At 43.6% G+C, this 14,917-nt stretch overlaps 1 protein-coding gene across 3 annotated transcripts in view; it reads left to right on the forward strand.

Moving 5' to 3' along the window:
- ALG9 (ALG9 alpha-1,2-mannosyltransferase) overlaps positions 1–14,917 on the forward strand; it is a 155,655-nt gene that overhangs the window by 72,685 nt on the left and 68,053 nt on the right. For 2 of the 3 annotated variants that reach the window (XM_040426440.1, XM_040426424.1), the window contains exons 9-12: positions 5,119–5,241; positions 6,496–6,653; positions 12,077–12,206; positions 13,786–13,933. In XM_040426440.1, the coding sequence (XP_040282374.1) occupies positions 5,119–5,241; positions 6,496–6,653; positions 12,077–12,206; positions 13,786–13,933 (559 nt within the window). The remainder of the gene's footprint in view (positions 1–5,118; positions 5,242–6,495; positions 6,654–12,076; positions 12,207–13,785; positions 13,934–14,917) is intronic. The other variant, XM_040426432.1, reaches the window with a different exon arrangement.

The following is a 14,917-nucleotide window of genomic DNA, read 5'->3' on the forward strand; positions in this document are numbered from 1 at the left end:
ACATTAACAATAGATATTTTTTAAGCTGGAGTCAGTAGATTTATTTTGCCTCTGACTTCACCCAAAACTACCTACAACTCCAATTCCGCAGCCCTGGCATCTGGAGCTTCCATAGAAGTGAATGGAGAGTGCATTCACCTCACAAGGTTGTAAAGGGGTCAAGGGATCCTTGTTTTCAACATAGGTGCAGATAAAAAAAAATTAGATCTACATGTACAGTCCTGATCAAAAGTTTAAGACCACTTGAAAAATGGCAAAAAATCTTATTTTACATTGTTGGATCTTAACAAGGTTCCAAGTAGAGCTTCAACATGCAACAAGAAGAAATGAGAGTGAGACAAAACATTTTTTGAGCATTCAATTAATTGAAAATAACGATTAAACTGAAACAGGCTGTTTTTCAGCTGATCCAAATTTTAGGACCACATGCCTTTTAAAAGTCCAAATCTGTGCAAAGATGTGGATTCATTGTCATTTTCTGTCAGGTAGTCACACGTTGTGATGGCAAAGGCAAAAAACTCTCCCTTTTTGAACGTGCTCGGGTTATTGAACTGCATAAGCAGGGTCTCTCACAGCGCGCCATCGCTGCTGAGGTGGGACGCAGTAAGACAGTCATTTGGAATTTTCTTAAATGATTCTGAGAGTTATGGAACAAAAAAGTCAAGTGGAAGACCCCAAAAAATGTCATCAGCACTGGGCCGGAGGATCTATATGGCTGTCCGTCAAGACACTGGACGATCCTCGACCCAAATTAAGGCCCTTACTGGTGCTGACTGCAGCCCCATAACCATCAGACGGCATCTGGGGCTGAAGGGCTTCAAAAACATCTTCAAAGACCTCGTCTCCTTGAACGCCACAGAACTGCTCGTTTGGACTTTGCAAGAGAGCACCAAACATGGGACATTCAAAGGTGGAAGAAAGTTTTATTCTCTGATGGTCCTGATGGTTTCCAACGTTACTGGCATGACAAGCAGATCCCACCTGAGATGTTTTCTACGCGCCACAGTGGAGGGGGCGCCATAATGGTCTGGGGTGCTTTTTCCTTCAGTGGAACAATGGAGCTTCAGGAAGTGCAGGGGCGTCAAACGGCCGCTGGCTATGTCCAGATGTTGCAGAGAGCATTCCTCATGACTGAGGGCCCTCGTCTGTGTGGTAACGACTGGGTTTTTCAACAGGACAACGCTACAGTACAGCACACAATGCCCGCAGGACAAGGGATTTCTTCCAGGAGAATAACATCACTCTTTTGGCCCATCCTGCGTGTTCCCCTGATCTAAATCCAATTGAGAACCTTTGGGGATGGATGGCAAGGGAAGTTTACAAAAATGGACAACAGTTCAAGACAGTAGATGGCCTTCGTGCAGCCGTCTTCACCACTTGGAGAAATGTTCCCACTCACCTCATGGAAACGCTTGCATCAAGCATGCCGAAATGAATTTTGCAAGTGGTAAACAATAACTGCGGAGCTACTCATTACTGAGTTCATGTTTGGAAGTTGGATTTCTGTTTTGGGGGGGTTTAGTTTTTTTTTGGAGGTGTGGTTCTAAACTTTTGATCAGCTGAAAAACAGCCTGTTTCAGTTTATTCGTTGTTTTCATTAAATTGAATGCTCAAAAAATGTTTTGTCTCACTCCCATTTCTTCTTGTTGCATGTTGAAGCTCTACTTGGAACCTTGTTAAGATCCAGCCATGCTAAATATGATTTTTTGCCATTTTTCAAGTGGTCTTAAACTTTTGATCGGGACTGTATCAGGCTTTGCCAAGGTTTATGATGGGAATACCCCTTTAAATAATACTATAAAAAAAACTGATTCATAAAAACCATAGAAGTGAATGGAGAGAGATGCACACACCTCACTGGGGAAACAGAGGTTGATGACCCACATAAGTGAGGCGAGACTTCCATCTAACAGGCATTGGCTGAGATGGGAAGAACATACAGATAGAAATCATCTTCTTATTGAGCTAAGTAATTGGCAAGAAACTTTTCATTTACTTTTTCAATGACTTTTGTGACGTGATAACAGTTATGTAATTTCCCGCTCAAGTTTAGAACTGCTCTATCTTTAATACTATAAAAATCCAAAGTGTACAAATATTATAAAGTTTCCTAAATTTCAGGATTGTTGGATGGATGTATCTCAAGAAAGCATAATGTGTTGAGTGTAGTTCTGTGGCCATCTTGTCTACACACTTTCAAGTTCTGTACTCTGCGCATGTAGCCTTCACCCAGAGTAAAATCTCCATTCCAAACCTGAGTGATAATGATCAGACTACGTCTCTCCCATCGCTTATTGTCTCTGAAGAGTTGAAGTGATAGATGAGAGCCCTTAGGCGCTAAACAGCAGCATTTAAACTTAATGAAAGCCTGCAGGCATATAAATGCTGTGTAATACAGATATACTTGTAACTCTTAAAATATGCTGCTTACTGTCTAGCTCAAATAAGTACACTTGACATGTTCCATCACACGTGGAGTGTTTAATCATTGTGTTCCACGAGAAGTGTGGTGCACATTGTGGAAGCTCTTCTTGTGATTGGAATAAAATGGAAGAGCTGTCCTTGCATCAAAATGTCTCTAACGCTGTCCTGACATTAGTTCACTTTAGTTCCTGCGGCTTGAATTAATTCGGGGAGGTAGATAATATCCTCTGCCTTGTTCCTCTCTGGCAATCTCTTACAGTGATTCTCATCTCTTTTGACTTAAGCTGAGAAGATATCAAGAGGCTTCCATTTTCATCCAATGACATATTGGCTATTCATCAATCAAATTAACAATATTCCGCCTCCTAAGTGTTGTCCTAAGCTTTTAACAAACTTTGCATTAATCAATCAATTAAGTACAGTATGTGTGTACATGAGGAATAACAATATATCTTGACATTATATTATGTGTATTTGACTTTTTTAGCAGTTTTCCCCTCTGAAGGCTGTATGTATTTGCAGTTCTTCCAGATCTGGTGGGTCTGGTTCCATCCACTGCGCACAAAATGTAGAGGAGAATCTGCATCCTAGCATTCTTACTCTTAGAGACATGTGCACACAACCATGATCGGCTCAGGAAACACGGTCCATGTGCTGGCCGCATCTCCTGGGCCAACCACGTTCCCCTGACTGAACGCACTGTATCATAGTAGATTATGATACAGCCAGTCACTATCTGATTGTGGGGCTATTGCAGTGTATTCACATTATCATGATGAACTAACTATCATAATTTGCTATGATACACTCAGTTCAGGTCAGGGGAGCTGTCGTCGGCAGCCCCAGGATCATGGAGGACATTATAGAGAGGTACTGATGTGAGTGTCGCACTTGGACTGAGACGGAAACTGTCTATGCAATCTCTATTGCTGTGCCTTTCTCTGAAAGAGTTTTCCAGGGGTGGGGGTAAACAGCTGATAACAGGAGAACTGGACATTTCTGGTTTATTTCTGATAATATATATTACAAAGTTTCATATGGTTGCATGTACTATTCATTTAAGCCAAGTTGTGTAAAAAGTTAGCGACCATTTAGGTTCCCGTGGTACTTTTAAAGAGATCTATGCTTACCTTCTCACCGCTGCTCCATGGCTTCTGGGCTGTCTTCACTTCACTTCTGGGCCCTATCTGTCAACTTCCACAACAATGGGATCATGTGCATGATTGGGCCAGCGACAACAAATGTGCAAGCAAAATGTCATTGCTGTGTCACATACCACTTGGGAACACATTCCAGGCCAGTCATTGGCTGCAAAGGCGCATGTGAACTCCGTCCTTGAGAAAGTTGATAGGTAGGGACCAGAAGTGTTGTGAGGACAGCCCAGGAGTAGAGTGGCAGGGAGCAGGTAGATGTAGATCTCTTTACAGATACCACTGGGGGAGGAGGAATAAAAAAGAAATCCTGGAAACCACTTAATGATGCCCATACACGTTATGTGAATGTCATCCTGACCTCCCTGATTCCTGTTGGACTGGCCAGCTGGCCATCTAATATGTATGAGGGTTTCTCTACTCTCCCTGGATGGCAGATGTTGGGGGAGAAAATGATCAGGCAGTTAGATTTTAACATGCCCAGTACCTTGTTCGCACAAATGATCGGCCACTATTAGTGGTGTGTGGCCACAAATTCTTTTTGTCTCCTGATAGTGAATCCATCATTGCCAGCCGAGCATGGGGGAGTTATTAGAATCGCTTTTGTCCAAAGGATACGTAAGATGATGCCTATTTGATGTTAAAGGCCTGTCTTCTAGTTTATCATGTGGATTGCCCATTCTCTTAGCCTGGTGTGATGGCGCTCACAGGTGATCTCAAGGCTCGGTGCACTATGGTGGAATCATAGATCCAATCAAGTTATAATACACATCGAAATCATTTGTAATGTTGACTAATTTTGCAAACACATGGTCTTACTCATCTTGAATTATCATTACCACGGTTATCTAGAGTTGCATTCACTTCTTTGCTGGTTCAAGATGGTTTCCATCTTGCAGGACCCACTGCCTATTCAGTGTCCGTTCATGGTGTGCTCAGCTGATTTGTATCCTAGGGGTGTAGTCTTAACTCTAAAGTTTTAATATGATGATGTTGATATAATTGAATTCTCCATTGCACCATGTTGTGAAGTATGTCTGTCAGCAAAGCACTTACTGACTCAATGAATGTTAATGCCGCTCTAAAGTATATATAACATGTCAAGATTTAGACAGGTGGATAAGTGTTTGCCTAGTTTCTGATGATATTATGTAAAAATTATAAAATGTATGCTGAAAACTGGGCAATATAATAATAATAATGGACAGACTTTCTTCCCATACTCTTTAAATCCGTGTTCCTCAACTCCAGTCCTCAGGGCCCATCTTCTGGTCATGATTTATGACCATGGAATGAATACCTGTGGTAAGTCCTGATGCATTGACACTTATTCTATCACCTGCTCAATACTAAGGAAATCCTGAAAACATGACTAACAGGTGGGCCTTGAGGACTAGAGTTGAGGAACATTGCTTTAAATGATCCACCAAGCGCCTAGGTGGTGGCCCCTGGTTTATCAGCTTTGGGTTGAACTAGTGGTTTGCTTGTCTTTATAATTTAATTTGCTGTTGTGAAGTGACCAGAAATCATCTTTTTCCTTCAGGCACAGAACCTTGGCCTTTCTACTTCATCAATGGCTTCCTCAACTTTAACATTGTCTTCATTATGGCTCTCTTTGCTTTGCCCTTGACGTGGCTCATGGAGCATCTGCTGCAGAGAATTAACAGTAAGGATTTACTAATTATCTTTGTATAAGGTGAAAGCATTGCACCTTGACAGCTGCTCCTGATTTGTGCTTTGAAGTGTCCAATTTGGGCATCTGCTCTCTCTTGTGCCTTCATCTCCAACATGTGGCTCTCCAGCTGTAATAGAAACTCCAGTTCCCAGCTGAGTGTATCTGTCTTCTTATATGGAGCCTAATGACCCCCTCCAATGCCTGGGCACATCATATAGGTTATACTTACCCCGCTACCGGGCACCCGTGTCGCTCCTGATTATAGCATGGCCGCCGCTGCATTACCCCATCGCGCTGATTAAAACATGTGGGGGAGGGTTGAGGACAGCCAATAGCAGGCCGTGACAGGGACGAGTCTCCCTAGCATTATGGGTGATGCTAGGGAGGCTCGTGCCCATCGCAGCCTGCTATTGGCTGCCCCCCGTCACTGGATGTTTTGGTCCGCACGATGGGGAGATGCAGGCCGTGTGGGAATCAGGAGCAGGGTAAGTGTAACTTATGTGAGGTGTCTGGGCATTGGGGGGGGGGGTCATTATAGAGGTTGGATTACCCCTTTACATGGGCCAATGATCAAGGCAATTATTGGGGAGGAATTTTCCTAGGAACGCTAGTAATTGCCCTGTGTAAAGGTACAGTACCACTAATCGTTGGTAAGAGCATCATTGATGTGGACACCAAAATCATCGGTTCTGGGCAGCAGATCATCCTGTGCAAACAGGGATCAGCTGCCCAGAAACAATAACTCTGTATGGGGATGACCGATTGGAGGTTTCAGTTCTGGGATATGGGCAGTCCGACATGCACCTCAAATTTTAAGGTGTGTGTGTTAATTGTCAACTAGCGCATAAAAATTTACATAACACTGGAATTAAAGGGGTCATCTAAAGTCTAAAACATGCCTCCGAGTGCCCGGGCCTCTCACATAGATTATACTTACCCTGCTCCCCGGCACCCGCGTAGCTTCTGATCCCTGCACGGCCACCGCTGCATCTCCCCTTCGCGCAGATCAAAACATTTGCCTAGTGCTACCTGCTGTTTGTTCTATTTATTATTTCTCTGTCCACCTCTCTGAGATGGACACACATGCTCAGTTCCAGCCTTCAGCTGCCTCCTGAGCTGTGATGGGGAGAATGTGTTCAGGCTATAGCTATTGAGGGTGTAAGGGCGCCTTTGCTGCAAAATGTTCTGAAGAAACGTCTGCCCCTATGCTTTACGCTGCTAACGGCCTCATTATGTTTGCTCCAGCAGTTCAGAACCTTGGTAGACCGTATTGGCTTACATTGGCTCCAATGTATATCTGGATTTTGATTTTCTTCACACGACCACATAAAGAGGAGAGGTTTCTCTTTCCTATCTACCCCCTCATTTGCTTGTGCGGGGCCGTAGCCCTCTCTGCTCTGCAGGTAATGTACACTTTTCTTTTGGTATGCACTAATATTTGGCTATATGATGAAATTAGTCCAAATGTGCTTAGACTGAGAATCTACTCACTGCTTGAATAAACATCTGGTTTTATAGTGATTATCCACATCAACCAGATAAGATTTATAAAAACCCTTTAGTGCTCATATTAAAAGTTGAGATACAATCGATTGACGTAACAGAGTAGTGTTTACCTACTGATTTCTGTGTAATCGTGTCCTGGGTGCCGTCCCCATTGACATCAATATATACATCCTGGCTTGAAAAGTAAGTAGCAAATATCAGATTTTATGTTTTAACCTTGATGAGGATAAATTCTTACAAGGTCTTCATGACACCACAGCACCTTCAAGAGCTATAGGCCCCTTTGCATGTGCTGACTGAGCAGGCAATTATAGGAAACGAACAGTTTGGTCTTGATAATTGCCTGATCGTGAGCAGAAGTGAGAGCAGCATTAACATGTATGAGGACGAGTAATAGCTGCTGCAATTCCTTGTCCCCCCAGCTTCATTGTTTCTGGGCATCAGCTCCCTGTTTACACAGGACAATCTGCTGCCCGGAAACAATGTTTTGCATGCACATCAACGATGCCTTCACCTGATGAATGAACATTGGCGACACATTTACATTGCCCAAATATCGGGCACAAGCGATGCTCAGCCTCTGAAAAAGGGTCTTAAATCTTGACAAAAAAGTGGAGTATTAAAAATAGGTTTTACAATTGTTATGAACAATTTAACGTTATTAAAGGGTTTTTCCAGGAGTAGAATAGTGAGGACTTATCCTCAGGATAGGTGATCAATATCTGGTGGGTGGGGATCCAACTCCAAGCCTCCCCAGTGATCAGCGGTTTGCAGAGATCGGGGTGCCCTAGTGAGAGCCATAACTTCTTCCTAGGCCACATGGCCTACGTACTGCTCAACCCCTCTCACGTGAAGGGACCTGAGCTACAACACCAAGCACAGCCATTGTATAGTGTGCAGCGCTGTGCTTGGGATCCTGTGAGGAGGCCGCAGCGCTCGTCAAGCATCTAGGCAACTGATCAGATATTGATGACATTTCCTATGGACTGACATGCTCACTACCAATCCATGAAAACAGGGGACTTGGAGACACCCATTCTCACAAATTCCAAGGGTGAAATTGCCAGCGATCATACATTTTTCCCTTATCCTGTGGATGGGTACGAAATACTGTTTACCACAGTCAGATATGGAGCCTACAACTAGAGAAGCTACAAAATATTGGGACTGGTCAGATCAATGTTGGCCTCAAATCAGGAGTAAAGCTGGCCATACAGCTTAGATAGAAAAGAAAGCTCATACACGCTAGGCTGAGCCGAGTGTGCATGTGTTCTTAATAGGAAAGGGGAGTAAGCCGCCCCTAGACACCTCTGGCAGTAACTTCTCTTCCCTGATAAAAACGAAAGGCAATCCAACAACCCAATCCTTCTGAACCCTGCCATCATGGGATAGTTGGGGTGTGAATGGGCACCTTAAATGGCTATTCGACAAGTGATGGCCTATCCTCCGAGTAGGCTATAACTATCTGATCAGCAGGAGCCGACACTACACACCCCAAATCGGCTGTTCTGTGGTAGCTCTGGCCTCTGAATTCCGCAGCTCTGTCCACTGTGCAGTGCGTGGAGCTGGTCACTGCAGCTCTGCTCATACTCCCTTCGGTGGGAGCTGCTCTGCAGTTGTCGGCTTGTGGCACCGGAGCAGTCAGGGCCGGCCTTATGGGCGTGCAACCTGTTGCACAGGGTGCCATCCCCTTGCATAGTTCACGGGGCGCCACCTTTCCCATTCCTTCAGTCCCCCACCTCCACCCCTATCCTAGTTCTTCCTCTGTTTGAAGTGCTGAGTCCATGCAGGCTTCAGCACAGGGCTTCCAAAGATGCCTCCAACTCTTAGGGTGCTGGCACACAGTGCAGTTCTGACATGCATTAAGGATGCAGTTTTCAATTTAGCCAGTTTAGCAGCCTCATTAACCCTGGTTTTCTGTATAGTGGAAACAATTTAATTTCAGCTAGCTACAATAGAAAAACTGCATCCTGAATGCATGTCAATAGAGCGCTGCGTGCCAGCACCCTTACAAAGCCCTCCTGCTAACACTACATGGCTAGGAACTGTCAGCAGAAAAAAGCTGCCTGCTCCTAGCACCTGGATCATCATCTCAATTGACAGGGATTCCACTTAAAAGGGTTGTGTCACTGCAAATACCATTTATCATGTAGATAAGGTTAATACAAGACTCTTACTAATGTATTGTGATTGTCCATATTGCTTCCTTTGCTGGCTGGATTCATTTTTCCATCACCGTATACAGCTTTCATTTCCATGGTTATGACCACCCTGCAATCCATCAGTGGTGGTCGTGCTTGCAAACTATAGGAAAAAGCACTGGCCTCTCTGGTGGCTGGGACCATGGAAGCTCACATAGGCTGGTGCTTTTTTCTATGTGTGCTCTATGGTCCCGGCCACCAGAGAGGCCAGTGCTTTTTTTCACTATAGTGTGCAAGCATGACCACCACTGATGGATTGCAGGGTGGTCATAACCATGGAAACGAGTGCTGTATAAGGTGATGGAAAAATTAATCCAGCCAGCAAAAGAGGCAATATGGATGATAATAATACATTAGTAAGTGCCTGGTATTGACTTTCTCTACATGATAGGTGCCACTTGCTGGAGTGACACAACCCCTTTAAGTTCTGTTCTCTCCTCCATTTCTCTGAGCTCCTCCACTTCTTTCCACTGAGCTGAGCAGCATCATTGGACACGAACAGCCACATATAGCCGATACGAAGCAGACTCAACATGGTCTTGCTGACTTCTATTGATACAGCCCAGTAGTGTTTACCCAGAACTTACAGATATTGGAAGAGATTTATCAAAATTGGTGCAAAGAAAAAACTGGCTTAGGTGCCCATAGCAACAAATCAGATTCCACCTTTCATTTCCCCTGCAGCTTGCACTAATTCACAAATGATCAGCCAAATTTGGCTAATCATGCCATACACTTGTAGATCGACTGATCTCGGGCCAAATTGTCCAATCTGGCTGATGCCTGCCATGGGCCATTGTTCATATTATTAAAGGGCATCTGTCAGCAGATTTGTACCTATGACACTGGCTGACCTGTTACATGTGCACTTGGCAGCTGAAGGCATCTGTGTTGGTCCCATGTTCATATGTGCCCGCATTACTGAGAAAAATGAGGTTTCAATATATGCAAATGAGCTTCTAGGAGCAACGAGGGTGTTGCTGTTACACCTAGAGGCTCAGCTCTCTCTGCAACTCCTGCGCCCCCTCTGCACTTGGACAGGGACAGGTAGTAAAAACATCATCACGCCTGCTGGGCCCTGTCAATCAAAGTGCAGAGGATGCGGCAGTTCCAGAGAGAAAGCAGAGCCTCTAGGTGTAATGGTAACGCCCCCGTTGCTCCTAGAGGCTCATTTGCATACATTAAAACATCATTTTTCTCAGCAATGCGGACACATATGAACATGGGGCCAACACAGATGCCTTCAGCTGCCAAGAGCACATGTAACAGGTCAGCCAGTGTCATAGGTACAGAACTGCTGACAGATGAACTTTAAAATAATTAAAAGTAAAAGTGTAAACTTGGCCTAAATCTCTGTAGGAAGGGGGCACCAGAATATAATTAGGCGCAGGCAGCCATATAGACAAGGCCGGCCCTGCCTCCATTATAGCTTGCCGAGACCCATCCTTGAATGTAGTGCCTTTTTCACAGTACATCAGAAAACGGTCTCATTGGAAACCATTGTGGCGAATGTGAGACGTTACAGATGTGCAAGTCCCGGATTGAAGACGTTTCCAGAAGAATAACTTTTTTCCAAAGTGAACGGAAGACAATGTTCTACCACCGCCTGCAGATTGCGTGTTGCTGTTTTCCATCTGCCGAAGAAAATTGCTGTGAGTCTTCTGAACAGAGGAGGCATTGAGCCGAACAAAAAGATTTCGTCGTCTTACAATAACAGGCCGTTTCAGATGCTCAATCATCTGTTACGTTGCAAGGCTTTTGAGAGTCATAAAGGACCTTCTGACTCTGGACACTGAAGATATGGCCCGTTCTGTGCCAGAAAATAAACCATGCACTCCTTCAGCGCACATTGTGTTTTCTCAAATAATGGATTTCAGATGGGCAAGATCATTTCAGAATAAGGCTCAGTGTACGCTGCGTCCAAGCTCTATTTTTAGGATATACGCCGGAATTGGAAAAGTTCCCGGTGCGTTCAATAAATGTATGCACAGGGCTCCATTCACACGAGCCATTATAGGTTTGGAACCCTTAGTCACACCCCTCATTAGACCTCAAACTGTGATTTCTGGAATTCTAAACTAAGGATAATACGAAGAAAGGGATGTTTTTGAAGCCGCACTACGTAGCATTGCCAAAGGTTAAATAGAGTCAAACTAGTTGACAGATTCCCTTAAAGAAATCCAACATGGTAATACCTCTAACATCGCCATGCCAGTTTTTACTAAGGAGCTCTACTACTACTTTACTGTACTACAAAGTTGACCTGTCATTTTATGAAACTCATAATGGACATGTGACAGTGACCTATCAGAAGTTTTGATTGGTGGGGGTCAGAGTGCTGAGACCCAAACCTATGGCTGGAATAAAGGGGTGACAGCACTCGGCTAAATTCTGCGCCCCCTTGTCTCTGATGGGCGCTGCTCAGCTCTCCTCGGACTATCTATAAGCCCATCTCTGAGGAAGATGGTAGGGGCACAGGTGGGGTCTCTGTACCCGGACTCCCACTGAACAATATGTCTTACATGCCACTATGGCATGTCAAAAGGTTTATCAGCCTATTTAACACCATGTTTGCCATTGCCGTTTTTCCTCCTAAACCTTACAAAAAGCTGATTACTGGATACATAGACTTCTGTAGATCAGATGAATGGCAAATTTTTTATTTTTTTTTATTGGATAGGAAAATGCAAGGTCTAGGCTGTTCCATCCAACAAAAAATGGATGCATTCCTTTCTAGTGCAATCCGGCAAAAAAAAACGATTAATGAATTGCATACAATGGTATCTGTTTTTCCATACAAGGACACACTTTAAATCAATTGAAGGTCACTCAGCTGAACCTCCTTGGCTTTTTAGCAAAAAAGGGAACCTTCATAAAAATGAATATCGGTGTTTGGAATGGATCTTAAAAAAAAAAAAAGATTGCGTGCCTGCAATGAAAAAACGTGTTGTTGAAAACACCCTAGAATAACAGGTACAAGTAGAAGGCCAGTTCAAAACCGTTTTTAAAACTTTGCAAACTCAATTCATTGCTTTCTGATTGACTTCCAATGTATGCTTGATTTTATTTTATTTTTTAAATAAGTTAGGCTAAAAGTAGTTTTTTTCCTCTTCTTTTAGAAATGTTACCATTTTTTATTCCAACGGTACCGTTTAGAGCATTACACAGTTTCTTCCAACTGGCTTGCCATTGGTACGGTCCTACTGTTTGGTGTCCTGTCCTTTTCTCGTTCCATTGCCTTGTTCAGAGGTGAGTGACTTCTTCCAGTTTCTGGGATTGAGGTCATGTATCTGTGGTGGTGACATCAGTTGATGCCAATGGAAAGCTCGCTCCAAAGTATGTCTGCCATTTGTGACACAATAAGTCTGCGACAAAAGAAGGCACAAAGTAAGTCTAGACAGAAAGTTGCTGCCCTCTGCAGGTCCGGCCACGTGTGGGTGGGGGTTTGCCCAAAAGACTCCCTGAAGGTGACCAACCCCTTTAATATATCTCCCCCATTCAGGGGCGGATTGTGAACTTTAATGTGGCCCTGGAAAAAAAACTAAAAGTCGCACCATGTTGTAGGTGGGTCCAAATTGACAAAAGACGGGACAAAACAAGTAGGCAGGGACAACTGAAGTAGGCAGGGCCTGCAATACTGTAGTGCTGCACAGAATACCGCGCCAGCAGAACCAAATACCACAGAGCAATACAAAATACTGCTGCCCCCAACCACAGTATTCAACTGTATCACAGTTGAGTTCAGGAGGGCACATGTGGCCCTTGAGCATCAGATCATTAGGTACCTGGCCTGCAGCCATAAAGAGGGCTTGAGTGGCCCCCAGGGCATCAGCCCACCGGGAAATTTCCCTGTAGGGTCTATTGCCAATCCGCCCCTGCCCCATTGTACTTTTGCTTAATAGGAGCAGTGAAAGAATACAGTGGACTCCTAGTTCCGAGTCTACTGTATGCATGAGGAGAAGGCTCCTTTAGCCTCTTCCCACACCTCAGGCTGCTTTCTCTGTATGTATACACAGCTGATAGTCAATCACTGTAGAGAATAGTGTGGAGAGAGCGCTGTGTTACTGTCCAACCTTATCTATACCTCTGGCAGAAAAATACAACAGTCATTACCTGCCCCATGCTTTCATAATGAGATGACCCTAATCCTGGTGTTCCAGTCTATACAGCAAAGCTTGTAAGCTACAGAAAAGAGACAGCTTAATCCCATTTGGTTTGATCTAGTGTTCCGTGTGAAAATAGCAACATCTCATGTTTTCTAGGTGGATGATAATGAAAACACCAAAAAATTTTTTTTTTTTTTAAACTAACAAACCCTTAAAGGCTATGTACACCTTTTGGGGGCAATTTTTTGTTTATTATTATTGCATTGTATTTATTTTAAGCAAAAAAATAGTTTTTCAATTGGTCTTTATTAAAAATATGGAACCTTTTTCTGTACATCCAGCCAGTGGATTTTCTGTATTTTCCGTCATCTGGGGAGCAGTTGGACTCCTTATCTCTGCTCTCTGACATTATAAACGCTCATTAAAGCTCAATCCTTATCTTACTGATAAGAAAGTGGCTTGAATAAGTGTCTATCACCTCTTAGTAGTTTAGAGATAAGGGTTAGAGGACACAACCTGAAAGTACCAGTCACAAAGTTAGAAAAACGGTTAACCCTTTGTGACAGAACAGCTCAATATTTTTAATAGCCAAAAATTTATAAAAAAACAATCATAAACAAAAATTGCCTCCGAAGGTGTACATAGCCTTTAATAATAAAAATCTGATTTAAATACTGATTTTCTGAGGAAACATTCCGTATGACAATTTTTCTGTTTTTCAGGTTACCATGCACCATTAGATTTGTACCCGGAGTTTTACAGAATTGCGAAGGACCCGGCTCTTCACACTGTACCAGACAGCAAGACAGTGAATGTGTGTGTGGGGAAAGAGTGGTATCGCTTTCCAAGTAATTTCCTTCTTCCAGACAAGTGAGTTTAATTGTTGTTTCATCTTGTACTGACCTGGATACAGCGCACTGGTTGGGAGAATGGTAATAAATATGCCGTCCGTCCAGTGGATATTAGTAGTCTAGCTAAAGAGCACATGTCAGCAGGATCGACCCTATTAAACCAGGTATGCTACCTGGTATAGTTGATCCTGTTTATTAAAATGGTATCTGTCTTGTGAAAATGGGTTGCAGTGTTCCGGAGAATAAAGGGTGGACTTTTATGAAAATTTGGCATTCACATAAGCCAGTGTTGATTCCCTGTCGCTGGCGTAAGATGCAACTAATTTATTTAGAGACAGATGTGCCACTCCTTGTGCCAGAAACACAAATCTTCACCAGCTAGGGGCTGGCTTAGACTTGAGCTATGACTTACGCTAGTTTGTGGCGTAAGTTTTATAGTAAATCCGGCGAGCAACGTCCCACCTACTCCCTGTAAGCCCCACCTGTTTTCTTGATACGGTGGAAAAGTGACAAGAAACTCGAAGACTCAAATTAAGGCGCATCTTGCATCTTTTTTACAGCACGATACGTAAAAAAAATCGGACTTTTTAACTTTAAAGTTCATCTGTCGTTCATCAGATTTGCACCTATGACACCGGCTGACCTGTTACATGTGCACTTGGCAGCTGAAGACATCTGTGTTGGCCTGATGTTAATGTGCCTAAAATGCTGAGAAAAATGATATCTTCCTGCATGCAAATTAGCCTCTAGGAGCAACGGGGGCGTTGCTAAAGTCAATCAAAGTGCATAAAATTTCGGAGCCCCTAGGTGTAACGGCAACTTCCCCGTTGCTCCTAGAGGCTCATTTGCATACACGAAGATATCATTTTTCTCAGCATTTTGGGCACATATAAACATGGGACCATCACAGATGCCTTCAGCTGCCAAGCGCACATGAGACAGGTCAGCCAGTGTCATAGGTACAAATCTGCTGACAGATGAACTTTAACTCATAGGGACCCAT

The sequence above is a fragment of the Bufo bufo genome, chromosome 1 (genome assembly GCF_905171765.1).
Source record: "Bufo bufo chromosome 1, aBufBuf1.1, whole genome shotgun sequence".
Taxonomy (NCBI): domain Eukaryota; kingdom Metazoa; phylum Chordata; class Amphibia; order Anura; family Bufonidae; genus Bufo; species Bufo bufo.